The following is a 27458-nucleotide window of genomic DNA, read 5'->3' on the forward strand; positions in this document are numbered from 1 at the left end:
CTTCTCTCCTCTCCCCTCCCCACCGCCCCATCCCACCCACCCCCCCTCTTTCTGGAGAATGTCTGGGAAAGAGAAGGTGAGATCTTCTGCTGTTCGGATTGGTACAAAAGATGGCTTTGCTTTTAAAAAACCCCAACTCACCCAGGAAAATCATCTTTTACGCATTCCAAGCACTTAGCGTGGCATTCAAATTGGAGGATCCTCGGAGGTCTTTTGGGCTGCCGACCCACCTTCAGCTGGCAGCAAATCGGGTGGATTGGGCCCCCCTGGCCAGCCATGACCTCTGGGCAAGTGTCTGAACTCAGCCTTCCCCTTCCCCCAACCCCCCTTTGTCCCTTGGGGGAGACCAATGAAACAATCCTGTTCCCCCCCCCCCCCCCACACATTCTATGTTCTGCCCGCGTCAACATCTCAACCAGCCCATTTGTGGCCGGCTTGTTTAAAACAACCGGCCTGGAGGTTTGTTTTCCTGGGTTTGTGTCTCCGCTGGAACGTTAATTTTCTTTTGGAAAAAAAAACAAAACTAAAACCAGGTTGCTAGTCCTCAAGGGGGTTGTCTGGGACTGAAAGAGCCTGCAAGAAATCTGCCAATAAAAATAATGTGTGTATGGCCCAAAAGCCAGAACTGTCGTGAGCACATGCCAGTGGCCAAGACTCTGGATTTGGATTCTGCTCTGGTCGTTAAGTGTGAAAAACAGTCACGAGTCACTTTTTCTGGGTACCTTTTGTAACTCTGAATGGTCACTAAGTGAACTGTCCTTAAGTCGAGGACCAGCCGTATTGATCCACGTTTTGTATTGAACTTAAAAACTTTTTTCTTTCTTTCTTTCTTTCTTTCTTTCTTTCTTTCTTTCTTTCTTTCTTTCTTTCTTTCTTTCTTTCTTTCTCTTTCTCTCTCTCTCTCCCACTCCCTTCCTTTCTTCTTCTTTCTTCATTATTTTCTTTCTTTCTTTCTTCCTCCACCCTCCCTGCTTGCATCTTCCTCCCTCCCTCCCTCCCTTTACAAAATATATTTTTGGGATGGCCTCTTCCCTGTGTCTTTTGCATTAGATTCAGCCGCGTAAGCAGTTTTGGGGGGTTTTTTAGTCAGTGAGAAAAAGGTGCAAATGTGGCAGAGAATCTACTCCAGTGTGTGTGTGTTGAGGTGTGTGTGTGAAGATCCGATGGGCACCCATTTACTCTTAATGGCCCATGACATTTAAAAAAACCCAAAACCTTGGCTTCTCCCCCCCCTCCCCCCGCTCACTCCTCATGTTCAGGATGGGGGGGGTGTAGACAGCTCCTGTCAATCCTGATTTGATGCCTTTGCCATTGGGATCTGGCCGTAAACAGCACGCGTGGTTTTTAACTCTTGGTTTTAAATTGTTTTTAAACTGTTTTTGTTAGAGGTTTTGGTATTTACGCTAGTTGTGAGCCACCCAAAGTCTCCAGGGAATTGGGCGGCATACAAATTGGATGGATGGATGGATCAATAAATGATTGATTGATTGATTGATTGATTGAAGAATTGAGTAGGGGGCTCCAAAGAGGGAGGGAAGGATGACCCCCCCCCCTCCAAAGCCTTTTTGCCTAGCAGGCATCCTAAAGGTTTCCATGGTTGGAGGAATGCAGGGTTTAGAGCCTCCGAGTTTTTTTTTATTGTGTTGTGTTGTTTCATTTCCTTTTTTATTTTTTATTTTCCTTCCCTTCCTTCTTTCCTTCCCTTCCTTTCATGTTCTCTTCATCCATCCATCCTTCCTTTTCTCCCTCCCCCTTCCTTCCTTCCTTCCCTGTCCTTCCCTGTCCTCTTCATCCACCCTTTCCTTTTTTAATTTTATTTTTATTTTATGCTTATTTCATTGTTCTCCTCTATTCTCCTCTATTTTATTATTCCTTCATGTCTTTTCCTCTTTTCTTTTGTGTTTCCTTCCCTTCCCTTCTTTTTTCTTTCCTTTTCTCCTTTTCTTCCCTTCCCTTCCCTTCTCCCCTCCCTGTACCTGCCCCACTCATAAATAGGCTGACAGCCCTTGTGCTCTCCTGAGTGGTTGCAAACGCTTCATCTTTTTATATTTGGCTCCCCCCCCCGCCCCCCAAGAGCTCCTGTAAGCTTCCCAGCATCCGGTGGGAGAGTTGGATGGGTGGCATATAAATTGATTGATTGATTGGATTTATATGCCGCCCTTCTCCGAGGATTCAGGGCGGCTCACAACAGTATTTAGTAGGTAAATAAAAAGTGGACAAATTTGGTAGGTAAATTAAAAGAAAGCGGGTCCTCCTGTTTTGGCTAAGGGGGGGGTGTCTTTGGGGGGGCTGCTTGCCAGAGGAATAAAAGGATGAGCCAGCAAATCTGCCTTTCCACACGCCTCATCGCGCTGGAACGAAATTAAAAGGAAAAACGATTCTGGGTCATTTTTATGAGATATTTTTCCTTCGCCTGTGCCCTGAAAGTTGTACATCTCATTGGCTGTGGTTAAGAGACTTGGGTCCCATTTTACGACCTTTCGTGTCACGGTCATTAAGTGAACCCTAACAGTGAGTAAGTCAGCAACTTGGTCATTAAGTGAATCAAAGGAGTTGATAAGTCAGTAACTTGGTTGTAAAGTGAATCCCAGCAGTGAATAAGTCAGCAACTTGGTTGTTAAGTGAATCAAAGGAGTTAATGCAACTCAGTCATTAAGTGAATCCCAGCAATTAATAAGTCGGTAACCCGGTCATTAAGTGAATAAAATGAGTTAATGTAACTCATTAACTCGGTTGTTAAGTAAATCCCAGCAGTGGATAAATTGATAACTCGGTTGTTAAGCGAATTGTGTCACCACGGAGACGCTTCAACAGTCGTAAGTGTGAAAAATGGTCCTAAGTCCCTTTTGACTGTGCCGTTGTAGCTTCGGTCCCTAAATGAACTGTTGTAAGTCGAGGACTACCCATACATTCTCCCAGCATTTGTGCGATGTTGTGTGTTTGTTGACTTGGTCGACAGCTGCGCGAGACTCAATAAATGAGTGACGCAAATTTTTATCCAGGTATAAAAATTCATTTTTTACTTGTTTTCATTTTGCTTTGGCCGTCCTCGACTTATGACCGTTTGTTTAATGACCATTTGAAGTTAAAATGACACAGAAAAAAGTGACTTATGGCTGGGTTTTCACACTTATGATGAGTTTTTCACACTTATGGCCAGGTTTTCACACTTATGACCAGGTTTTCACACTTATGACTGAGATTTCACAGTTATGACCGTTTTTTTACACTTATGACCATTGCAGCATCCTCATGGTCAGGTGATCAGAACTCGGATTCTTGGCAAATTCTATTCTATTCTATTATTTTATTCTATTCTTATTCCTGTTCTATTCTTCTATTGAACCTGATCACGGAACAAATTAAGTTCATAAGTAGAGGTACCACTGTAGAACGACAGAATAAAAATAAAATAAAATAAAAATGTTATAGTGGTGGTCATAAGTGGGAGGAGACCCAAATCACACACACCCCCAGTGCTGTTGCACCTTCGAACGGTCGTAAGTGGGGGACGTGCCTGTAAAGCCTTAAAGCCTGCTTTGCGGAGAGTTTTCCCTCGCACGTATTGGGATTTATTCAACGGGGCGTTTTGCAAAAGCTGCCGGGTTCCTTTCTCTTTGTGGGAAGACGGATGGTTTTCGGTGCCGCTTGGCTGGAAGGAAGCCTCCTCGAGTGACAGGGGGCCCTTTCCTAATTGGGCTCATAATGCTCCGGGGTTGTGCGTTTGGAGTGCACAACCGTTTGTCAAAGGGGTTATCGCAAGAGAGATCGACTGGAAAGTGATGAATGGGCCCAGCCAGTCTTTTAAAAATCCCATCGGCTGGCAATCTTGGCCCAGCCTTCAAATATTGGATGGTTGCACACTGCTGGTGGTGGAGGGGGTTGTGTGTGTGTTTGTGTGTGTGTGTGTGTGTGTGCATGCATATAGTGTTATTGGTTCCTTCCTTCCTCCCTTCCTTCCTTCCTCCCTCCCTCTCTCTCTCTCCCTCTCCCCCCTCTCTCTTTCTTTCTCTTTATCCTTTCCTTCCTTCCTTCCTTTCTCTCTCCCCCTCCCCCCTCTCTCTTTCTTTCTCTATCATTTCCTCCCTCCCTCCCTCCCTCCCTCCCTCTCTCTTTCTCTCTCCCTCTCCCCCTCTGTCTCTTTCTTTCTCTTTATCCTTTCCTTCCTTCCTTTCTCTCTCGCTATTTCTCTCTCCCTTCCTTCCTTCCTCTTTCTTTCTTTTTCTCCCTTTCTTTCTTTCTTTCTTTCTCTCTTTCTTTCTCTTTCTCCTTTCCTTCCTTCCTTCCTTTCTCTCTCGCTATTTCTCCCTTCCTTCCTCCCTTCCTCTTTCTTTCTTTTTCTTTTTCTCCCTTTCTTCCTTCCTTTCTTTCTTTCTTTCTCTCTATCTTTCTTTCTCTTTCTCCTTTCCTTCCTTCCTTGCTCTCTTTCTCTCCCTTCCTTCCTTCCTTTCTTTCTTTCTTTCTCTTTCTTTCCCTCCCTTTCTTCCTCCCTTTCTCTCTCTCTCTTTCTCTCCCTTCCTTCCTTTCTCTTCCTTTCCCTCCCTCCCGTCCTTCCTCCCTTTCTCTCTCTCTCCCTCTTCCTTCCTTCCTTCCTCTCTCTTTCTCTCACTTCCTTCCTTCCTTCCTTTCTTATTCTTTCCCTCCCTTCCTTCCTTCCTTTCTCTCTCTCTCTCCCTCTCCCTTCCTTCCTTCCTTCCTTCCTCTCTCTCTCTCTTTCACTTCCTTCCTTTGTCTTTCTTTCCCTCCCTTTCTTCCTTCCTTCCTTTCTCTCTCTTTCTCCCCCTTCCTTCCTTCCTTCCTTCCTTTCTTTTTCTTTCCCTCCCTTCCTTCCTTCCTTTCTCTCTCTCTCTCCCTCTCCCTTCCTTCCTTCCTTCCTTCCTCTCTCTCTCTCTTTCACTTCCTTCCTTTGTCTTTCTTTCCCTCCCTTTCTTCCTTCCTTCCTTTCTCTCTCTTTCTCCCCCTTCCTTCCTTCCTTCCTTCCTTCCTTCCTTTCTCTTTCTTTCCCTCCCTTTCTTCCTTCCTTTCTCTCTCTCTCTCCCTCTTCCTTCCTTCCTTCTTCCTTTCTTCCTCCTCCCTCCCTTCCTTGGCATTTCTGTCAAACTCTTGAGGGGCAGATTTAGATGTTGGAATGCTAATAAAGGATTTAAGCTGTTCTGAGTGATGGTGGCTATGCTTCTTGCACAGTCACCCAGATGCTCAGACCAAAATTTGGCATTTTCTGTCCACCCCTCGTGTCCTTCCTAGCATTGGCCGATGGTCCTGTTCAATGGGATCGCAGGGTGTCAGCGGTTCGAAGCAACGCTGCCTTTTGCAATTGATGGATGGGGATTTTGTCAATTCCTTTGCAGCACAAATTGTGGCCGTAACTAAGATTGGTTTCAGAATCAGAATAGAGTTGAAGGGACCTTGGAGGTCCTCTAGTCTGACCCATTGCTGAAGCAGGAGACTCTATGTCATTTCAGACAAATGACTGTCCAGTCTTTTTTAAAAAAAAAACCTCCCATGATGGAGCCCCCACAACTTCTGGTGGCCAGCAGTTCCACTGTTTAACTGTCCTCCCTGTCATGAAGTTTCTCCTCAATTCCAGGTTCTTTCTGTCCTTGGTTGGTTTAACTTCCTAGCTGCCTGCTGCACCTGTTTTGAGCTTCCTATAAAATTTCTACCTACCAGTAAGGGGTCACAGCATTAGGATTGGGGCAGTTTTGAAGGAGGCTTTTCTCACACCTTACGTGATCTTGATCCTATGCTTCTTTTTATGCATCCAAGGATCCTGTTAGCTTTTTTCACTGCTGCTGCTGCACAGGGCTGGCTGCCTAAATGCCACAGCCTTTTAGACTTATATCCCGCGTCCTAGTGCTTTACCAGCCCTCTCTAAGCATTTCACAGAATCAGCCTATTTGCCCCCAACAATCTGGGTCCTCATTTGACCCACCTGGGAAGGACGGACGGCTGAGTCAATTTTTAGGAAGGAAGGAAGGAAGGAAAGAAGGGAAGAAGGAAGGAAGAAGGGAAGTAGCAAGAAGGATATAATAGAACTGGAAAAGGGGGCAACAAAAACGATCAAGGGAATGGAGCCCCTCCCTTATGACACCATGTTGCAAGGCCTCGGTCTCTTCCGCCTTGAAAGAGGGCGTTGAAGGGGAGACTTGATCGAAGGGAATAAAATCCTGCATGGGATAGAAAAGGTGGATGGAGAATAATCCTTTTCTCTCTCCCACAATACTAGGACGAGGGGTCCCTCCCTAAAGCTCACAGGTAGGAAAGTGAGGGCAAATCAAGGGAGATATTTCTTCTTCACCCAGAGGGTCCTTGGTTGATGGGATTCCCTTCCAGAAGAGGTGGTGACAGCTGTCAGTCTGGAGAACTTCAAGGCAGGATGAGACAGATTCAAGGATGCCAAGTGTATCATAGGTGGTTATTGAAATGGGTGTCCAAGTGCCGCCTCTATGTGGGTTGAGGCAGGCAGGGTTCCCTTGGGTCCCATTTATTGGGGGTCCAGCGAAAGGGAGGGTTTTGCCTTCTGTTTCTGCTCAAGATCCCCATGGACAATTGGAGGGCCACTGGGGGGACACAGAATGCTGGACTCGATGGGCTTTGGCCTGATTCAGCAGGGCCCTTCTTAGGTTCTTATTTTTTTCTAGCACTAGATTTATATACCACTTCACAGTACTAGTGCTAATAGGTAGCGGAAGTAGCCTGTAGTACTCTAACCTATCAAACTAATAGATCAATAGATGGATGGATGGATGGAGGGAGGGAGGAGGGAGGGAGGGATGGAGAGATTAATAAATGGATGGAAGGATAGATAGATAGATAGATAGATAGATAGATATAGACAGATAGACAGACAAATACTGTAATACAATAGATCCATAGATCCAACAGCATTATCATTTAGACTTATATCCCGCTTCCTCGTGCTTTTCCAGCCCTCTAAGTGGTTTCCAGAGAATCAGCCTATTACACCCCACAATCTTTGACCCACCTGGGAAGGAGGGAAGGCTGAGTCCACCTGGAGACTGGTGAGATTCGATCTGCCAAACTGCTGGCAGCCGGTGATCAGCAGAAGTAGTTTGCAAGTACTGCACTCTTAACTACTACGTCACCAAGGCTCAGTCAGACAATAGAAACTTTTTGGTGGACACAAACTGTTCCAACTCCGACCCTCAAAACGTCGCTCCAGAGCCCTGCACACCAAGACAACTAGACACAAGAGGAGTTTTTCCCCCGAATGCCCTCACTCGGCTCAACAAATAATTCCCTCCACACTGTCAGACTATTTCCTAAGTCTACACTACTATTACTGCTAGGGTTTCCCCCTCATCATTCCTATCACCCATTTCCCCCCACTTAGGACTGTATGACTGTAACTTGTTGCCTGTATCCTTAAGAGTTTTATTAATATTATTTCCTGATTGCTTAATTGTACCCGATGACAATCATTAAGTGCTGCACCTCCTGATTCTTGACAAATGTCTCTTTCCTTTTACGTCCACTGAGAGCATCTGCACCAAGACTAATTCCTTGTGTGTCCAATCTCACTTGGCCAATAAAGAATTCTATTCTATTCTATTCTATTCCAATTTAATATTCTGCTCTATTGAAATTAATCACAACACTGAAATCACACTTGGCCAATGAATAATTCTATTCTATTCCTTATTCTGTTCTGTTCTGTTCTATCCATTCCATTCTATATTTTTCTTTTATGTCCACTGAGAGCATCTGCACAAGACAAATCCTTTATGTCTCCGTAGACTCGGGGCGGTTTGTTGGTTTGTGATGACAGCTACTGTACCGTATATAATAAATGTTCATTTTTTTTTGTTCAGGAAGAATTGTGAATTCTTCTTCATTGAAAAAAAATAAGACATCCTCTGAAAATAAGACGTCGCACATCTTTGGGAGAAAAAAATTAATATAAGACACTGTCTTATATTCAGGGAAACAGGGTATCAATCTAATTAAGTAAAAATAAATATATGTCCGTGGGTGAAGTAGTAGTAATAATAGTAATAGTAATAGTAATAATTTATTAGATTTTTATGCCGCCCCTCTCCGTAGATTCGGGGCGGAAGTAGAGACGGAGTGAGGTGTATCTTCAGAGTAGAGAATCCCACCCTTATATTCCTTTCCTGGAGCTTCGGGGTGGGTGGGGGGGCACGTGGTGTTTTGCTGTCTCGGCCCTCTTTGTTGTAGAAGCCAACGGAGCCAGCCCTTGTTTGGGTTGGGAGGCCCCGTGCTTGACCGCCTGGCCAAATTCCAAAGCACCTTTTCGGCCCGAGGGGGCTGCTGAGTTGGCACCCCTCTTGTCGGCAGGCGGCACGCCTCCCACTAAGTCATCTGCTGCTGACCCTCCGGCGATGGAGGCTTCAGACAGACAGGTTGACCTCTGGTCACCAGCATTCCTGGCCGCAGGCTCAGCCTCACCCCCCCACACCTGCGTGGAAAGGGGGGGTGCGTTTTAACGCACCTCCGATCACCTGGATTTAGGGCTGCACCTGTCCGAGGAGGGGGAGCGGTCAGAAGGGTACAGAAGATCAGAGGACCAGCCGAGGAAGAAGTCACCCACCTGCTTATGTCAAAGAGGAGATTAATGGCGGTTTAAATAGGGAGGAGGAGGAGGAGGAGGTACCGCCAATGAGACAGGTGGCCGGCCGGAGGCGCGCAAGGAATTCCACGCAGGCGGTGCGTTCTTGGTGGTTTTGATTTCCTCCGGCCTTCCTTGGCGGCTCTCTGGAGCAGGGGTCTCCAACCGTGGCAACTTGGAAGACTTGTGGACTTCAGTTCCCAGAATCCCTCAGCCGGCTTTGCTTTCAGACTTGTGGATTAGCGGTTGAGATGGTTCTGTTTGGGGTTGCATTGGATAAACACAGCAAGCTTGCCAAGATGACTGATGAGGCTACCTAGTTGGGTCAGAAAAGGTCTGCAAGAAAAATATCAGGCTTGGAGAGCACCAAGGACCACACAGTTCTCCTCCTCCTCTTCCTCCTCCTCCTCTTCCTCTTCCTCCTCCTCCTCTTCCTTCTCCCTCCTCTTCTTCCTCCTCTACCTCCTCCTCTTCTTCCTCCTCCCTCCTCTTCCTCTTCCTCCCCATCTTCTTCCTCCTCCTTCCTCCATCTCTACTTCTTCCTCCTCCTCCTCCTCCTCCTCCTCTTCTTCCTCCTCCCTCCTCCTCCTCCCCTCCCTCCTCCTCTTCTTCCTCCTCCACCTCCTCCTCTTCTTCCTCCTCCCTCCTCCCTCCTCTTCCTCTTCCTCCCCATCTTCTTCCTCCTCCTCTTTCCCCTCCCTCCTCTTCCTTCTCCTCCTCCTCCTCTACCTCTTCCTCCTCCTCCCTCGTCTTCCTCCTCCTCCTCTTTCTCCTCCCTCCTCTTCCTCCTCCTCCTCCTCTTCTTCCTCCTCCCTCCTCCCCTCCCTCCTCCTCTTCTTCCTCCTCCCTCCTCTTCCTCCTCCTTCCTCCATCTCTACTTCTTTCTCCTCTTCCTCCTCCTCCCTCCTCCTCTTCTTCCTCTTCCTCCCCATCTTCTTCCTCCTCCTCTTCTTCCTCTTCCCTCCTCCTCCTCTTCCTCTCTGCAAACCCCTCCTCCTTCCAGCACTGATGATGTTTCTTAGTGGGGTCATGAAAGGCGAAGCTCATAAAAGCCCCACCACTAAAACACCCTGAGCTCCCAATCTTCTCTGCTCTTAAACGCGTCTTTTAGATTAAAAAGAGGCGTTAATTAAAATTTTTCAGAGAACCTCCGCCTTCTTCCCTTCAGCCTCCCCATGGGGTGTTATGAACGTTAGGCCAAAAAAGCACTTGGGCAAATCACTTTGGGAAGTGAAAATCTTCTTGGTGGGGAATGCCAACATTTTGGGTTGAGGCAAAGCGTCACGTCAGGGCCTTTGTCTGTCGGTGGGACAAAAAAATGGAAATAAAATGGCACTTTTTCCAGCCCACGTGACGCATTCCATTCCGCTGGGGGATTTTTGTCTCCTGCGTTGTGAAATTACATACCAAAAGCTCAGAAAACTGTTATTGCTAATCTTTCCCCGTTGTGCCTGGTCACTGTTCTTATCTTGCCTTCCAGCTTTGCAGGGAGAGTGTCCAGCCCCTTGTGCTCCCATTGTGCATTTTGCCGGATTTCGGCAACGTGTGTGTACCTGCCTTCGGATGTCGCCGAGGGTTTTTTTTCCGCTTCCCCTCCCTGAAAATAAAGTCGAATCTGGCAGAGAAGTTTGTTTTCTGTTAGGAACAGAGAAAAGCATTTGGCCTGGAGCGAAAATGACATTCGATGCAAACTCTGGAACTGGTCAGGAGGGGCAGGTGTCATTTGAAGAACTTCTGCAGATGTCCGAAGGAAGGGAAGGAAGGAAAGAAGGAAAGGAGGATAATGAGGGAGGGAGAGACTGAAAGATGGGAAGGAAGGAAGCATAATGAGGGAGGGAGAGAATGAAAGAAGGAAGATGGGAAGGAGGGAATGAATGAATGAATGAAGGAAGGATGGATAAATAATGAGGGAGAGAGAGAATGAAAGAAGGAAGACAGGAAGAAAGGAAGAAATGAAAGAAGGAAGGAAGGATAATGAGGGAGGTAGACAATGAAAGAAGGAAGATGGGATGGAAGGAAGGAAGGATAGAGGCAGCGAAGGAAAGAAGGAAGATGAGAAGGAAGAACAAAGGGCGATGAGAGAAGGAAGATGAGGGAGAGGAAAAAGAAAGGAAGGTGGGGGAGGAAAGGAAAGAAGGGGAAAGAAGGAAGGAAAAGAAAGGAAGATGAGAGAAGGAAGAGAGAAGGAAGGAAGGAAGATGAAAGAGGGAGGGAAGGAAAAAGGGAAGATGAGAAAGAAGGAAGGGAGGTGGGAGATGAGAGAAGGAAGATGAGGGAGGGAAAAGGAAGAAAGATGAAGGAGGAAAGGAAAGAAGGAAAAGGAAGAAAGGAAGATGAGAAGGAAGGAAGATGAGGGAGGAAAAGAAAGGAAAAATCAGTTTGGTCTGAGGCTGATGACTTTGGAGTTCTTCTCTCTTGTAATACACTGACAAACACAAAATCATAGGACTGGAAGGGACCTTGGAGGTCTTCTAGTCTGACCCTCTGTTAAAGGCAGAAGATCTTATACCAGGACTCTCCAAACTTGGTAACTGTAAGATTTGTGGACACCAGCTCCCAGAATTCCACAGCTAGCCTGCCTGGCTGCAGCACTTTGGGGAGTTGAAGGCCACGAGTTCTAGAATTTTAAAAAAAATTGTTTTATTTATTTTATCAAGTAGGTATTGGTAGTATACATAGTCATAACTCTGTTTATATACATGAGATGGGTACTAATAAGAGAGAAACATTAGGACAGGGGACGGAAGGCAGGCTGGTGCACTTATGCAGGCCCCTTACTGACCTCTTAGGAATCGGAAGAGGTCAACAGTGGACAGTCTACGGGTCAGGTTTTGGGGGTTTGGTGATGATACTACAGAGTCTGTTACTGAATTCCATGCATCAACTACTTGGTTACTAAAGTCACATTTCCTGCAGTCGAGTTTGGAGCAGTTTACTTTAAGTTTGTATCTGTTGTATGCTCATGTGTTGTTGTGGTTGAAGCTGAAGTAGTCGTTGACAGGAAGGACGCTGTGGCAGATGATTTTATGGGCTATGCTTAGGTCGTGTTTAAGGGTACGTAGCTCCAAGCTTTCTAAACCTAGAACGGTAAGTCTGGTTGCATACGGTATTCTGTTGCGAGTGGAGGAGTGGAGGGCTCTTCTCGTAAAATATCTCTGGATACTAATGTATTTATGTCCGAAATGCGATGAGGGCTCCAGACTGATGAGCTGTATTCAAGGATTGGTCTGGCGAAGGTTTTGTATGCTCTGGTTAGTAGTGTGAGATTACTGGAGCAGAAGCTACGTGGAGTTAGGTTAACAATTCTTGAAGTCTTTTTGGTGATGTTGTTGCAGTGGGCTTTGGCACTGAGGTCATTGGATAGGAGTCTTCCAAGGTCTTTGACGATGGGACGGTTGTCTGCAAGGTCTTGTTTACTCGGCTTGTATTTGGCGTTCAGATTGTTTTTGCCAATGTGTAGGACAGAACATTTGCTGGTTGAGATTTGGAGATGCCAGATGTTTGACCATTCAGACACAAAGTCAAAGTCTTTTTGGAGGGTAGTTGAGTTATCAGTAGTGTTGAAAAGTTTTACATCATCGGCGAAGAGAACGCCATTGCTTGTAATGTGATTGCAAAGGTCATTTATATAGAGTACGAAGAGTGTTGGTCCAAGTACTCTGCCTTGGGGGTACACCGCTGTTAACCGGAACAGGATTAGATATGGCACTCATTTTGACCACTTGTTATCTATAGGAGCACACTTATCCAGTCACGTAAGGGTCCAGAGATGCCGTAGGATTTCAGTTTTAAAAGTAGTTTATCATGAACCACTGAGTCAAAGGCTTTACAGAAGTCTATATAAATTGCATCTACAGTAGTCCCTCGCTATACCGCGCTTCATCTACTGCGGCTTCACTTCATCGCGGGTTTTCAAGAAATATTAATGAGAAAAATCATTCGCGGATCTTCGCTGGTTCACGGGTTTCTGAGGAAGTCGATCGGCAGATTTAAACAGCCCGCCGAACTCGATCGGCAGGTTTTTCAAAAAAATATATATCTAAAATTGTAAATACTGTATTTAAATACTGTATCTAAAATAAATACTGTGTGGGAAGGGTTTACAAACACTTAAAACAATGAAAACTTACCAAACAATTACAATATAAATACTTAAATAAGTACTATCAGTCGATAAATTCCCCATCGCGGATTTCACCTATCGCGGCCAGGTCTGGAACGTAACACCAGCGATAGGGGAGGGACTACTGTATTGCTTTGCCTGGTCACGTTTTGAGGTCCATATGTTTTTGCAGTGTAGGATTTGCAGGTTACAGAATAATTTTTTTCTGAAACCAAATTGTTTGTTAGAGGTAGGTTGTTAGTTTCTAGGTGGAGGGTAGTGGATTGATTTATGATTGGTTCCATGATTTTGCATGTGAGCAGCATAGAGAGACCGGTCTGTAGTTTTCAACTAGACTGGGATCTCCCTTTTTGAAGATGGGGATGACCGTGGCTAGTGACCATAGGTTGGGTAGGAATCTTGTCCGGAAGGATTTTTCCAAGATCATGTTTAATGGTTCAGCCAAGACTGTGGAGAGCTTTTTTAGGAAGGATGCACCTAGTCCATCAGGCCCAATTGATAGAGACGTTGTTAGCGGATGATTGAAGGCTAAAACCAATGATGAACGGTTGCAGGAACTGAGTGTGGCTAGTTGAATGAAAAGGAAGACCAAGAGAGACATGAGAGCAGCCTTCCAGTATCTCAGGGGTGGCCCCAAAGAAGAGGGAGTCAGGCTATTCTCCAAAGCACCTGAGGGTAAGACAAGAAGCAATGGATGGAAACTAAACAAGGAGAGAAGCAACTCAGAACTAAGGCGAAATTTCCCAACAGTTAGAACAATTAACCAGTGGAACAATTTGTCACCAGAAGTTGTGAATGCCCCAACATTGGAAGTTTTAAAGAAGATTTTGCAGGCATGGGGGGATTAACTCCCCCCTCTCTTCTGACTGTAGCACTTGAGAATGGTAAGACTGTGTCACATGGATTGTTTTTAATATTAAGGGGCTTTAATTCTACTTTTATTAATTGGATTTGTATTATTGTTCACTGTGTGTATTGTTGTTGTGAGCCGCCCTGAGTCTTTGGAGAGGGGCGGCATACAAATCTAATAAATTAAATTACATTAAACCATCTGTGTGAAGTAGTGTAAGGTTTCCTGCCCAAGCAAGGGGTTGGACTAGAAGACCTCCAAGGTCCCTTCCAAGTCTGTTGTTGTTGTTGTTGTTGTTGTTGTTGTTGTTATTATTATTATTATTATTATTATTATTATATAGTAATAGAGCTAGAGAAATTAGTGAAATACGAAGATCTAAAAATCGAGCTGCAACGACTCTGGCATAAGCCCGTGAAAGTGGTCCCAGTGGTACTTGGCACGCTAGGGGCAGGGCCAAAGGATCTCAGCGGACATTTGAAAACCATCGGAATTGACAAAATCTCCAACTGTCAATTGCAAAAGGCCACTTTACTGGGATCGGCAAACATAATTTACCACTACATCACGCAATGACCCCCCTGCCCCCCAGTTCAATTCTCTTGTCCCGTTGCTTCCTTGATCAGAAGCTAACCCACTTTGCACGTCCTGGATTGTTTTTTTCTTTCCTCGGAGAGGGGCGGCATACAAACCTAACAAATTATTATTAATTAAAACTATTATTATTTTCACCCGTGCTCCATCCGCTGACCCTTCTCTCTCTCTCTCTCCTCCTCCTAGCCGCAGTACACCAACCTGGGCCTCCTCAACAGCATGGACCAGCAGATCCAAAACGGCTCTTCCTCCACGAGCCCCTACAACACGGAGCATGCCCAGAACAGCGTCACGGCCCCCTCCCCTTACGCCCAGCCCAGCTCCACCTTCGACGCCCTCTCCCCGTCTCCGGCCATCCCCTCCAACACAGACTACCCAGGGCCCCACAGCTTTGACGTCTCATTTCAACAGTCCAGCACTGCAAAATCAGCCACGTGGACGGTGAGTCAAGTTTTGGGGAACGGGTCCGGAGGGGGGGGGGGTCCGGTTGGGTTGGCGGGTCCTAAGAAGGGGGTAAAAGGCGAGGCTGGCTGGATTTGGCATGGAAGCAGTTCTGGTTAGGAACCTATGCTTGGCCTGCCAGAGTGGTATGTGTATACTGCTCAAAAAAGTACAGTGGTCCCTCTACTTAAGAACTTCATTCGTTCCGTGACCAGGTTCTTAAGTGGAAAAGTTTGTAAGTAGAAGCAATTTTTCCTATAGGAATCAATGTAAAAGCAAATAATGCCTGCAAACCCATTAGGGAAGAAATAAAAGCTCAAAATTTAGGTGGGAGGAGGAGGAGGTTTATTCCCTCTCCAAACGCCCAAAGAAAGGAAAATGCTTCGTTCGCTCTCAACTGCCAAAGCCTCCTTAAGCGCCACTACTCTGGCCGCCAATAAAAGCCCAAGATGGCCGGGATTAAAGCGAGAATGGCAGGAAACTGGCCGGGCCTTCATGCTGCTCTCAAATTTCCTAGGAAATGTTTCTGGGCTCGGTTCTTAAGTAGAAAATGGTTCTTAGGAAGAGGCAAAAAATCTTGAACACCTGGTTCTTATCTAGAAAAGTTCTTAAGTGGGGGGCTTCTTAGGTAGAGGCACCACTGTACTCCAAGAACCCATCCTAGATCTGAATGAATGAAATATTCTCATTGGATATTCCATTTGCACAACAGCCTGTGGAATTGTCCATCAGTGTGGCTTCCTAAGTGGACAGTTTGATTTCACACAAGATGGACTGACTTGGAGTTACTATATTGTTTTGTTTAGGTGTTCCCTTTATTTATTTATTTATTTATTTATTTTTAGCAGTGTACTTTTTTATCCTTGGTACTTTTCTACGTTGGAGGATTGTTTTCTGCTTGACTGGTTTGTCTGGGGTTATTCCTCGCTTATTCATTGAAGCGGTTACCTACATGGGTGATGAAATGTCTGTAAGAAAATTAAACTCAAAGACCATCGAGGTTTATTTATTTACTATTTTTATAATTTATAATTTTTTGATTTATATATATATATTATTTTTTTAAGAAAAATGTTTTATTGAATACATGATCTCTGGTATCTCATTCATATTCTATAAACTAATCTTGTATCGTACACTTGTCTTGGCACAAACAAACATTTAACACAAAAAAGGAAAGAGAAGGAAAGTAAAGGAGGAAAAAACCCCCTACAAACATATAACAAATACCTTCCACCCCCCCTGCTGTCTATCTTGACAGCTAAACCATTCTTATATTATTTTACGACGCTCGGTCACAACGGTTTTCCTTTGGCTTCATGTAAAACCTCATTTTTCCCTCTACACTTGGGTATACTGTATATTCTTATTCATAATTTCTACCATAACCATCTTATGTCTTTATAATTGTTTAACATAGCACCCCCTTCTTCTTCTTATTTATTTTGTTTCCTTCTTTCTACCCAGTTATAAAATTCCTTCCCTACTTCATAATATTTCGATTCATCCTTATCTTTCAATTAAATTTTTTTAATGTTAAATTTTATTATTCATATATTTATTCTGTCAATCTTGTATAAATAATACATATAGGTATATGCCATAATTTGAACACATAAAATGAATAAAAGTAAAAGGGAGAAACCAAAAAAGTAAAAGAGTTAACCAAAAAAAAATACATAAATCCTAAATATTCACATCACAGTCAAATATATTATCGTTTAGCAATCTTGTTACTTCTTGTTATTCTCTTTTTTTATTATTATTAGATACAAATGGGAAATTAACATGGTCAAGATTTTTATAAATGATATAGGAAATAATAGTTGGAAAGCTGTAGTAGCAATGCCAACAAGTAGGTTGGCAAACGTATAAATCGTTTAAGTGTTTCAGTTAGTTTTTATCTTTGTATATGTTTTGTTTTTAGTTTTTCTTTATGTCTTTATTGTAAATTCTTTCTGTTGTTCTGTATTTGCTTTGTCTTTTTTAATGTTAATAGTTAATAAAGATATTTTTTTAAAGTAAAAGGGAGAGTAGAGCAGGGGACGGAAGGCAGGATGGTGCACTTACACACGCCCCTTACTGAACAGGGTGAGGTCAACAGTCTAAAGGTTAAAGGTTTTGGGGGTTTGGGGATGATACGACAGAGTCAGGTAGTGCATTCCAGGTGTGAAAATCACTCTATGTTCTGAAGTCGAGCGGATCACCTTAGGCTTCTACCCATTGTGTGCTTGTGTATTGTTGTGCTTGAAGCTTGAAGTAGTCATCCACAGGTAGGACGTTACAGCAGTTAATTTTATGAACTAGGCTTAGGTCATACCGAAGGTGAGGTTCCCACAGTCCTCCTCCTCCTCCTCCTCCACCACCACCACCACCACCTTCTGGTCCTGGTGGTGTTAGTTGAGTCATGTTAGTAGTTTTCTAAACATAAGAGTATTGTTTTCCGCTTGACTGTTGATCTGGTGCTATTCCCTGCTTCAAAGAGGTTCCCCCCCTGGGTCATGGAAGGTTTGCAAGAAAAGTACCAAGCTCTAGGATCATCAAGGATCCTCACAGTCCTCCTCCTCCTCTTCCTCCTCCTCCTCTTCTTCCTCTTCCTCCTCCTCTTCCTCCTCCTCCTCTTCCTCCTCCTCCTCTTCCTCCTTCTCTTTCTCCTCCTCCTCTTTCTCCTCCTCTTTCTCTTTCTCCTCCTCCTCTTCCTCCTCCTTTTCCTCCTCCTTCTACTCTTCCTCCTCCTTCTTTTCCTCCTTCTCCTCCTCCTCCTCCTCCTCCTCTTCCTTCTCCTCCTCCTCCTTCTCCTCCTCCTATTCCTCCACTGATGTTCTTCCCTAGTTGGGTCGTGAAAGGTGTTACAAAAGGTTTGCAAGAAATCCACCCAGCTCAGAGGACTAAGCAGTTCTCTTTTTATTAACTGGTTAAAAGAAAGAAAGAGAGAGAGAGAGAGAGAGGTGTTTATGTGTGTGTGTGTGTGTTATTTATCATTCCTGGTCCTATTTTCTCATGGATTTGCTGAAGTGACATTGCTGTTGGGAGGGTGTTGGGAAGGAATGCAGGGCAGCACTTAACCAGAGATGCGTCAACACGCCATCATCCGTATTCCTGGAAACCCGGTCTGCAATTACAGCCGAAGAAGGGGTAATTTTCTTCCTCGCCTGGGTCTTTTGGAAATTGCAGAATGCTGGCTGGGGAATTCTGGGAGTTGAAGTTCAAATATCTTCAAGTTGCCAAGGTTGGGAAACACTGGGGAGGTCAATCATGGATAGCCTTAGGGAAAAATAAAAATTGGGGGTTAGCGGCTGACACCACGGAGTCCGGTAATGAGTTCCACGCTTCGACAACTCGATTGCTAAAGTCATATTTTTACAGTCAAGTTTGGAGCGGTTGATATTAAGTTTGAACCTGTTGCGTGCTCTTGTGTTGTCGTGGTTGAAGCTGAAGTAGTCGTTGACTGCGGAGCTCCAACACTTGAGATTTTCAGTGGCAGATTGGATGGCCATTTGTCCAAAATGGTGTGGGGACTCTTGCTTGAATGTGGGGTTGGACTACAACTCTAATCTTCTGAAGCCTGCCCCTTTTTTGTGTGTTGTCACCCTTAACTTTCACAGCTGTCTTAACCATGAAACCATATTTCATCATCACTCCGCGGACTGCATTGGCTGCCGATCAGTTTCTGGTCACAATTCAAAGTGTTGCTTATGACCTATAAAGCCCTTCATGGCATCGGGCCAGGTTACCTCCAAGACTGCCTTCTGCTGCACGAATCCCAGCGACCGGTCAGGTCCCACAGAGTGGGTCTCCTTAGGGTCCCATCGACCAAACAATGTCGGCTGGCAGGGCCTAGGGGAAGAGCCTTCTCTGTGAGGGCCCTGGCCCTCTGGAATCCGCTCCCCCCAGAGATTTGCACCATCCCCACCCTCCTCACCTTCAGAAAGAGTTTAAAAACTCATCTTTGCCACATGGCTTGGGGCCATTAGATCCCAGCCCCTTGACCATCGAGTGTTTCAGTCTATTTGGTTGAACAAATGATGATGAATGCTTTTAAATTATACATTGGAGTTTTAAATTTTTTTTAACCATATTAATTGGATCAGTTTCCAGTCACAATTCAAAGTGCTGGTTATGACCTATAAAGCCCTACATGGCATCGGACCAGAATACCTCCGGGACTGCCGTCTGCCGCACGAATCCCAATGGCCGATTAGGTCCCACAGAGTGGGCCTTCTCTGGGTCTTGTTGACTAAGCAATGTCATCTGACGGGGCCCAGGGATGTGGTGGCCCCAGCTGTCTGGAACAAATTCCCCCCAGAGATCAGAACCGCCCCCACCCTCCTTGCCTTTCGTAACTTGTTGAAAACTCACCTTTGCCGCCAGGCATGGGGAAATTGACACGTCCCCTAACTACTGTTTTATATATGGTTTGATTGGGTTGTGTGATTATTTTATTAATAAGGGTTTTTTAAATTGTGTTTTTAAATACTGGATTTGTACAGTTTTATTGTAATAATAATAATAATAATAACAACAACAACAATAACAACAACAACAACAACAACAACAACAACAATAATTCTAGATGTATTGGTATGTTTTTTGATATATTGTGAGCCACTCCAAGTTCTCGGAGAGGGGTGGCATACAAATCCAATAGACAGACAGACAGACAGACAGACAGACAGACAGACAGACAGACAGACATAGACAGACAGACAGACAGATGCATGGATAGATAGATAGATAGATAGATAGATAGATAGATAGATAGATAGATAAACAGACAGACAGACAATCAGATAGACAGACAGATAGGTAGATAAATACTGTAGATGCATAGATAGACAGACAGACCGATAGATGCATAGATAGACAGAGAGACAGACAAACAAACTTGGCCCAGAGTCAGAAGATCTTAAGGTCTCATCGCTGGGCTGCTTGAGCTGAGCCGCTTCTCCTCTGCGCTTGATGTGACTTCAGGCCTCTTCAGCCAACAGTTGTCATGCACGCTCCTTTCTCCTTGATGACAGGTTAGTAACCAACCCAACTGGAAGTATCTCTTAGGTTACCATGACCTACTAGCAGTTTTAATTGCATGCGGCTCCACCCAAGGAGAGCTGCAGGTTGAAGGTCTTCTCACAGTTTCCACCAACTCTTCCCAAGAGTGACTTGAATTGCTGGAAGAGATTTTATTTTCATCCTTGTTTTCTCTCCTGGACACATTTCTTTTCCTCCTGGTGGGTTAGAAAGCATCTGGATGACCAACTTAGAAGGAAGGAGAATTTTTTTTGACGGTGAGAACAATTGATCAGTGATGTAACTTGATGTCGGCTGGAGTTATGGATGCTGAATCCATGGAGGTTTTCAACCTATGACCACAATTGAGCCCAAAGTTTCTGTTGTTAGGCGAGACTAATGCTAAATGAATTTTGCCCAATTTTACAACCTTTCTTGACACAGTGTTAAGTGAATTGCTGCAGTTGTTAAGTTAGTAACAGGTCCCACATTGGCCTTGCTTGTCAGAAATTGGCTGGTGGGTTGCCGGATTCCAAGGGATGTATTCAAAGAACACAGTGCCAAAAAAGAGATGGATGGATGGAAGGAGGGAGAGAAAGAAAGAAAGAAAGAAGGTGAGGTCCCTTGCGCAAGGGGAGGAGGAGGAGGAGGAGGAGACGATGGCCTCATCCAAGTGTGAGACCTTCGGATGTGTCCAATTCCCATGTGGGACTCTCCGCGCAAGGCCCTTCGGAGACCGGCCACCCTTCCCACCAGTTGGGTGATATATTTTTTCCCCTTCCTGCGGTAGCAGAGAAAGATCCTGCCAGCTGCCCACCTACTCATCCCGTTGTTTCTGGGAACACAATTTGGCAACTGACGTTCCGGGAAAAACCAGTTGCGGGAAAGTTGGAAACGAACCTCCCCTCTCCTTTTTTTAATTACCGTCCCCTCCCTGCCCTTGAGAAGAAGAAGAAGAAGAAGAAAAAAGCAAAATATTTGCAACTAAGTCTGCAATCTTCTGCTACACACCAGTCTCCAGAGTGGAAGAATTCCCATCTGCATCTTGCGGAGTGAAAGAATTGGCTATTTTTATGGGGTTTGTGCCCCCTTCAAAAAGCAAACGTTTTAAATAAGAGGGTCGCCCAGAAAGTAATGCACCACATTTTCTTTCTTCAACAATTATTTATTGAACACAATGAAATTTACACACAAGAAAGAAGGATGTTCCTTCTACACTCCCTATTTTTCCACGTAATCTCCATCCCGTTCTGTGGCCTTCCTCCAGCGAGACACTCGGTACCGGTACCCCTCCTTGTTCTGCTCACGAAGCCATTTCTGCACCGTGCAAATCACCTCTTCGTCTTCCTCAAAATGTCTTCTGCAACTAACCGTATTTCTGTCGACTGCAGATTCTCCATAAACTGCACACAAACATTTGTGAATGTTCCCAACAGTTTCTTTCTCCGCAGTGAGAAATTCAGTGCTGACACGCTGCTTGTAACGTACGTCACTTACAGGCGCCATTTCGAAACACGGCTGCAGCTATGCAAACACCCCCCCCCCGCAAAATTTACACGCGTACTCCTGACAATTCAGATAACGTATATCTAAATAACGTATATCTAAAGTTTTGTATTCATACCATTACTCTAGGCGGAGAAAAAAAATGTGGTGCATTGCTTTCTGGGCGACCCTTCTACAAGTAGCCCTCGACTTACAACAATCCGTTTAATGACCGTTCAAAGTTACAATAATTCTGAAAAAGCGGCTTGCCATGTTTTTCACACTTACAACCGACCCCAGTGTCCCACGTGATCAAAATTCAGATGCTTTCCGACAGGGTCATACTTACCACCATTGCAGTAAAAAAAAACCACGATACATATAAGTTAAAATTACATGTGAATAGTTGTAAGGTTCACATCTCGGGCAGCATACAAATCTAATAAATTATTATTATTATTATTATTATTATTATTATTATTATTATATTATTATTATTATTATTATTATTATTATTGTCTGCGGAGAGGGGCGGCATACAAATCCAATAAATAATAATAATAATAATAATAATAATAATAATAATAATAATAATAATATTTTAATGTTTCATCTTTCATCTTGTTTTTAACTTGGTGCTAAGACAGCTAGAGTTGCTTTAAAGGGACAGAAATTAAATAAGGGAAATAAATAATTTGAAAAGCTAAAATGCGTATAAAATACCCAAAGTTTTTTTTAAAAGAAACTTTAAAACAACAACAACAACAACAAAAATAAAGCTTATTGAAAGGGATAAAAGATGGCATCTAGCACCATCAAGATTGGCTAAAATATATCAAAACACAAATTCGGCTTGTTGGAAATGTAAGAAAGACGTAGGTGCCTTCTTTCAGATGTGGTGGTTGCGCCCCAAAGCAAAAAAGTACTGGAAAAAGATCCATGATTGGTTACAGCCAATTACAGAAAGACAAATAGAATACACTCCGGAATTATTTTTTATTAGGAATAATAGGAAAACAATAACCAAGGGATATACAACACCTATCATTACATTTCATCACAGCAGCAAGAATCGTTTATTCTCAACATTGGAAAGATGATGATGATGATGATGATGATAATAATAATTTATTAGATTTGTATGCCGCCCCTCTCCGAGAACTCAGGCAGAGTGATGGAACTCTGTTGGAAATTGTATTGATTGATAAAATATACAGGTGTTCAGAAATGGACAATAGAATTAAAAGGACAAAATGATTCGGATTATTTAAGGTTTGGACCAAATGGTACAACTGGATTTAAAAAAGGAAAGAGACAGAGTGGAAAAAGACCAAGAATGAAAATATCCGAAGTATTGTAAATAGATATGTAAATAACAATGTATGAGATTTGGATGTAGATCTGTGTAAAACTGAGACAAAAGAGAAAAAAACAATAAAAAGTAAACTACAAAGTTAGAAAAAAAACCCCAAAGATTAAATAAGTATAAAAACAAGATAGTTAATCTGTGGTAGCTAAAACTATCCTGGACCAAAACACAAGTAATAAATTATATATTCATTAAGGCTCATCATTTTTCTAGCAACTGGGATAATTTTGTCGCCCTGTTTATAGTCCTTAATTTACCACCACTTATTTAGGGACCAATCAACCACCAAGAAAAGGGGATAAGGACCACTCCTCACACTTATGACCATTGCAGAATCTCCACGGTCATGTGATGAAAATTTAATTTAATTAATTTAATTTAATTTATTCAATTTATAAGCCACCCATCTCTAGAGGGACCCTGGGCAGCCAAAATTGAGATGCTTGGCAAATGACTCATATATATGACAGTTACCACGTTCTGGGGTCACGCGACCCCCTTTTGCGATTTTCCCACAAGCAAAATCAACAGAGAAGCCGGATTCGCTTAACAACTACAGTGATTTGCTTAACAACGGCGGCACAACAGGTCGTAAAATGAGGAACAACTCCGTTAACAGCCGCCTTGCTTAGCAAAGGAAATTCCGGTTCCAATTCTGGTTGTTAAATCGAGGACTGCCTGTCATTTGGAAGGTGATTTGACCATTTTTGGAGGAGTGAAACTGACCGTTCCCATACGGAATTTTTTTTTTTTTGGGTTCCTCCTTTCAAAACGGAGAATATTTCAGCTTTATTTGCGGAGACAAAAATCCTTCCCGCCCATCTGTCATTTTCCCACAGAGCAGCTCAGCTGTGTGCATAAAATTAACACCCTTCTTTAATCTTTTTTTTTTTAGAAAGAGCTTTGTCAAATTAAGGTTTTGCAAGATTTATCTCCTGCCTTTAAATTGCAAGGCTGCCTTTTTAAAAAAAGGAAAAGGGAGAAAGAGATATTTCTCTCTTCTTCCCTCTTTTCCCCAGACAGCCTCCCCACCCTGAAGGAACTCTTCAATCCAGTTTGAAAATAATAATAATAATAATAATAATAATAATAATAATAATAATAATAATAATAATAATAATAATTATTATTATTATTATTATTATTATTATTATTATTATTATTATTATTATTTATTAGATTTGTATGCCGCCCCTCTCCAAAAGCTCTGGGTGGCTCACAACAATCATAAACAATGTACAAATCCAGGGGTCCAGTTGCTCCTTCAGATAGTTACATTAGAGGAAATTAAATCCCCACGTTCCGGTATGTGTGACAAAATCCAGGATTTCTACTGGCATGGTAGACCAGACCCTCTACCATTCACAGAGGGCCCCAGGGCCCTGCTCCATGACCAAGGTGATGGCGGAGGTTCCGGACCGAGGCCCGTGCTCCCCATGCCAGGATCCCAATCTGCGCTCCTGGCGCCTAGGTTGGACCGGCCTGGTAGACCGTTCGTGGAGAGGTCTGGGGCCCCATGCTGTTGCTGAGGTGATGGCGGAGATTCCCGAATGAGGCCCACGCTCGCTGCACTGGGATCTCATTCCGCCCAAGTCGGATTGGTCCGGTAGACTGGTCACTCTACCTCTCATGGACGGCCCCAGGCTCTCGCGCCAGGACGTGGGAGACGGCAAAGGTTCCCAACTGAACACGGTGCTCCCGGCGCCTTGCTCCTATTCTGTGCTCCTGCGTCCAGGTTGGCTTGGTCCGACAGACCGGTCACTCTACCTCTCATGGATATCCCTGGGTACCCGCGGTGAGACGGGGGTGACGGCGGAGGTTGCCGACCGAGGACCCTGCTCACGGCAATGGATCCCGTTCCACGCTGCCAGCAACACCGTTGGACCGGACCGACAGAAGTTTCTGAACGAGGCCCATGTTCCCCACGTAGAATCCTTAGGAGTTGGGCGGCATACAAAATGGACTAACTAACTAACTAACTAAATAAAATTGAACTCTTACAGTTTGCAGAGAAAGGGATCTTAAGAGATCTCTAACACACACAAACACACATTGTGTTCAGTGATCCTGTAGGGCAGTGGTTCTCAACCTTGCTAATGCCGTGACCCCTTTATATAGTTCCTCATGTTGTGGTGACCCCCAACCATAAGTCTAGTGTCAATTCTCCCAACAGAGCTTTAAGATGATTGGCAGGAAGATCAGAGGGACAGCCCCACTGTAAACACCTGATTGGTCCAAGTGTAAAAATATGTTCCAAGGCGCCAGAATAGAAGCTTTAGTTCCTAACACCATAGGAAAATTGTCTTTTCTAAAGGTCTTAGGCTACCCCTGTGAAATGGTACCCAAAGGGGTCCCGACCCCCAGGTTGAGAACCACTGCTGTAGGGTTCGGGGTGAGCTCCCCCTTAGGGTGACAGGCATAATCAATACAGGTAAGTCCTTGGCTTACAACAGTTCCGTTTAGTGACTGTTCGAAGTAACTGCGGCGCTGGATAAAGTGACCTTGGAGCGTTTTTCACACACAATGGCCGTTTGTAGCATCCTTGTGGTTGTGTGTCCAAAACGCTAGGCAACGGATTCCCATTTATGACAGGTCACAGTATCTCAGGTGTCTCTGTGTGTGTTGCAATCCCCTTTTGTGACTGATGTCAGTGGAAGCCGGATTCCTCTAAATCGACCACGTCACTAACTGCAGGGATTCGTTTTACAACGGTGGTAAGACGGGGTGAAATTTCTCACTTAGCAACGTATATTTTGGTCTCAGTTGTGGTCGGAATAAGCCAAGGAGGAGCTGTACAGATGCTTCTGTGTCTAGATTAACATGGGGCCAACCCACCCCCTTTATTTTCCCCGATGGGGTCCTTGCTACAACTTCTCTTTGGGGTGTTGTAGGGAAAACCCAGAGAAACAGATGAGGAGTTTACGGGCGTGGCGTTTGGCCCAGAGACTTTTCCCAACTTTCACACACGGAAGATAACAAGGCCCAGCCACGTTTTCTTGCGTAAGATGCGCTTTTCATTTGGTTTGGGAGGGGCTCCCGGGGTTACGTGGGGGGGGGAGTTGAAATTTCTGGGTAGAGATTCTGCAAGGGGAGGTGTTAGAGAGAGAGAAGACCGGCCTGCTTAGGTTCATTTTATTTGGTATTGTTATATTTTTATCTTTTGTCTTTTTATTTCTTTATTTTGTTATTACAGTATTTTATTTGGTGCTGCTTTGTTTTATTCCTCGTTTGATTTTTAAAAAAAATATTTTGGGCTTGGTTGCCTATTTTGTTTTTTTATCTTTTTAAAAAAATCATTTTTCGCTTTCTTTCTTTTGGGGATTTTTTTGGGGCATACAAATCTAATAAATAAATAAATAAATAAATAAATACATTTTGCATATTATTTTATTGTATACTTTATTTTTCCCCTTTGCTTTTGTTTCCTTCTTCATTTTGCCTTTATTTCATTTTTTCCCCTTTTGCGCTGTCTTTCGTTTTATCCTGGTATTTATTTTTTTCTCCATTTTATTTCATTTTGCTTTATTTTGTATTTTATTTTTATTTTATCTGTATGTACAATAAAATAAAAAATGAATAAAATTATATACAAACACATAAAATAAAAATAATATATATGTGTGTGTATGTGTAATAAAATAATGAATAAAATTATATACAAACACACATATAAAATAAAAATAATATATATGTGTGTGTGTATGTGTGTAATAAAAAATGAATAAAATTATATACAAACACATATAAAATAAAAATAATATAATATGTATGTGTGCGTGTATAATAAAATAATAAATAAAATTACATAAACACACATATAATATGTGTGTGTATAATAAAATAAAAAAGAATAAAATTATACACGCATGTAAAATAAAAATAATATATATGTGTGTGCGTGTCTATAATAAAATAATGAATAAAATTACATACACATATATAATATGTGTATGTGTATAGTGAAATAAAAAATGAATAAAATTATATACACAAATATAAAATAAAAATAATATAATATATATGTTTGTGTGTGTGTGTATAATATAGAATGAATAAAATTGCGCACACGCATATATATTACATATCATACAAGCTGAGAGGAGGAGAACCTGTGGGCTAGAGGTTAAAGCTACTACTTTACAGCAGACTCCCCAGGTTCAAATCCCAGTAAGGGTATGGCTAGCTGATGGGAGCTAAATAGTTTGAAATAGATCTATACTTGTCTCCCTTCCTTTTCATTATCAGCAAAAATATGTTGCACACACACACACACACTCACAGCTTCGGATGTTGAACATGCTCGTTTCCGGAGGGGAGGGGGCCCTGATGTTGTCACGACCTGGAGTGGGTGGCTTGGCTGGCCTTCTTGAGCTGCCCGGATGAGAAGGAAGCCCGGTTTAGCCAGAAAGGACCGTGGGAGCTCTCCCAGATCAGAAAAGATGAGTGATTTTTGTCAGATCGACATCTCTTTGCCTTTTGTGCAAGAATGAGAGGCAAAACTCCCTCCCCCTCTTTTCCCAAACCCCGCCGCCCAGTTAAGGACTGGGAAAGGAGGAATTTCCCAGTTCAACCAGTTAGCTCCTGGGTCCGGGGCTTGATTTCAAACCTGACAACTTCCCTCCTTGTGCCAGTGCAACCCCTAAACCTTCTTCTTCTTTTTACAAAGGGTTTTTAATTTTTCTCTATGTTCAACACACAACTTCATATAAAACCCAGATTGTTGGGGGCAAGAGGCGGATTCTGTCAACCGCTTCGAGAGGGCGGGAAAAGCACTAGGAAGCGGCCTATAAGTCTAAGTGCTATTGCTAGGAAGGAAGGAAGGAAGGAAGGAAGGAAGGAAGGAAGGAAGGAAGAAGGGAGAGAGAGAGAGAAAGACAGGAGGGTAGGAAGGGGGGGAGGAAGGAAGGAAAATAGCATTTATATACTGCTTCTAGTGCTTTCAGAGCCCTCTCAGTGCAGTTTACAAAATCCGCCTCTTGCCCCCAACAATCTGGGTCCT

The 27458-nt window shown here is 43.6% G+C and overlaps 1 protein-coding gene across 7 annotated transcripts in view; it reads left to right on the top strand.

The window, feature by feature from the left end:
- Positions 1-27458, top strand: part of TP63 (tumor protein p63) — a 159516-nt gene that overhangs the window by 67667 nt on the left and 64391 nt on the right. For 3 of the 7 annotated variants that reach the window (XM_070753840.1, XM_070753841.1, XM_070753844.1), the window contains exon 1: positions 14348-14598. The exons of the other annotated variants lie outside the window; for them this stretch is intronic. In XM_070753840.1, coding sequence (XP_070609941.1) covers positions 14377-14598 — 222 coding nt within the window. In that variant the 5' untranslated portion in view covers positions 14348-14376. Of the gene's footprint in view, positions 1-14347; positions 14599-27458 lie in introns of those variants that run through there. 7 annotated transcript variants of the gene reach the window in all.

The sequence above is a fragment of the Erythrolamprus reginae genome, chromosome 5 (genome assembly GCF_031021105.1).
Source record: "Erythrolamprus reginae isolate rEryReg1 chromosome 5, rEryReg1.hap1, whole genome shotgun sequence".
NCBI classification, from domain to species: domain Eukaryota; kingdom Metazoa; phylum Chordata; class Lepidosauria; order Squamata; family Dipsadidae; genus Erythrolamprus; species Erythrolamprus reginae.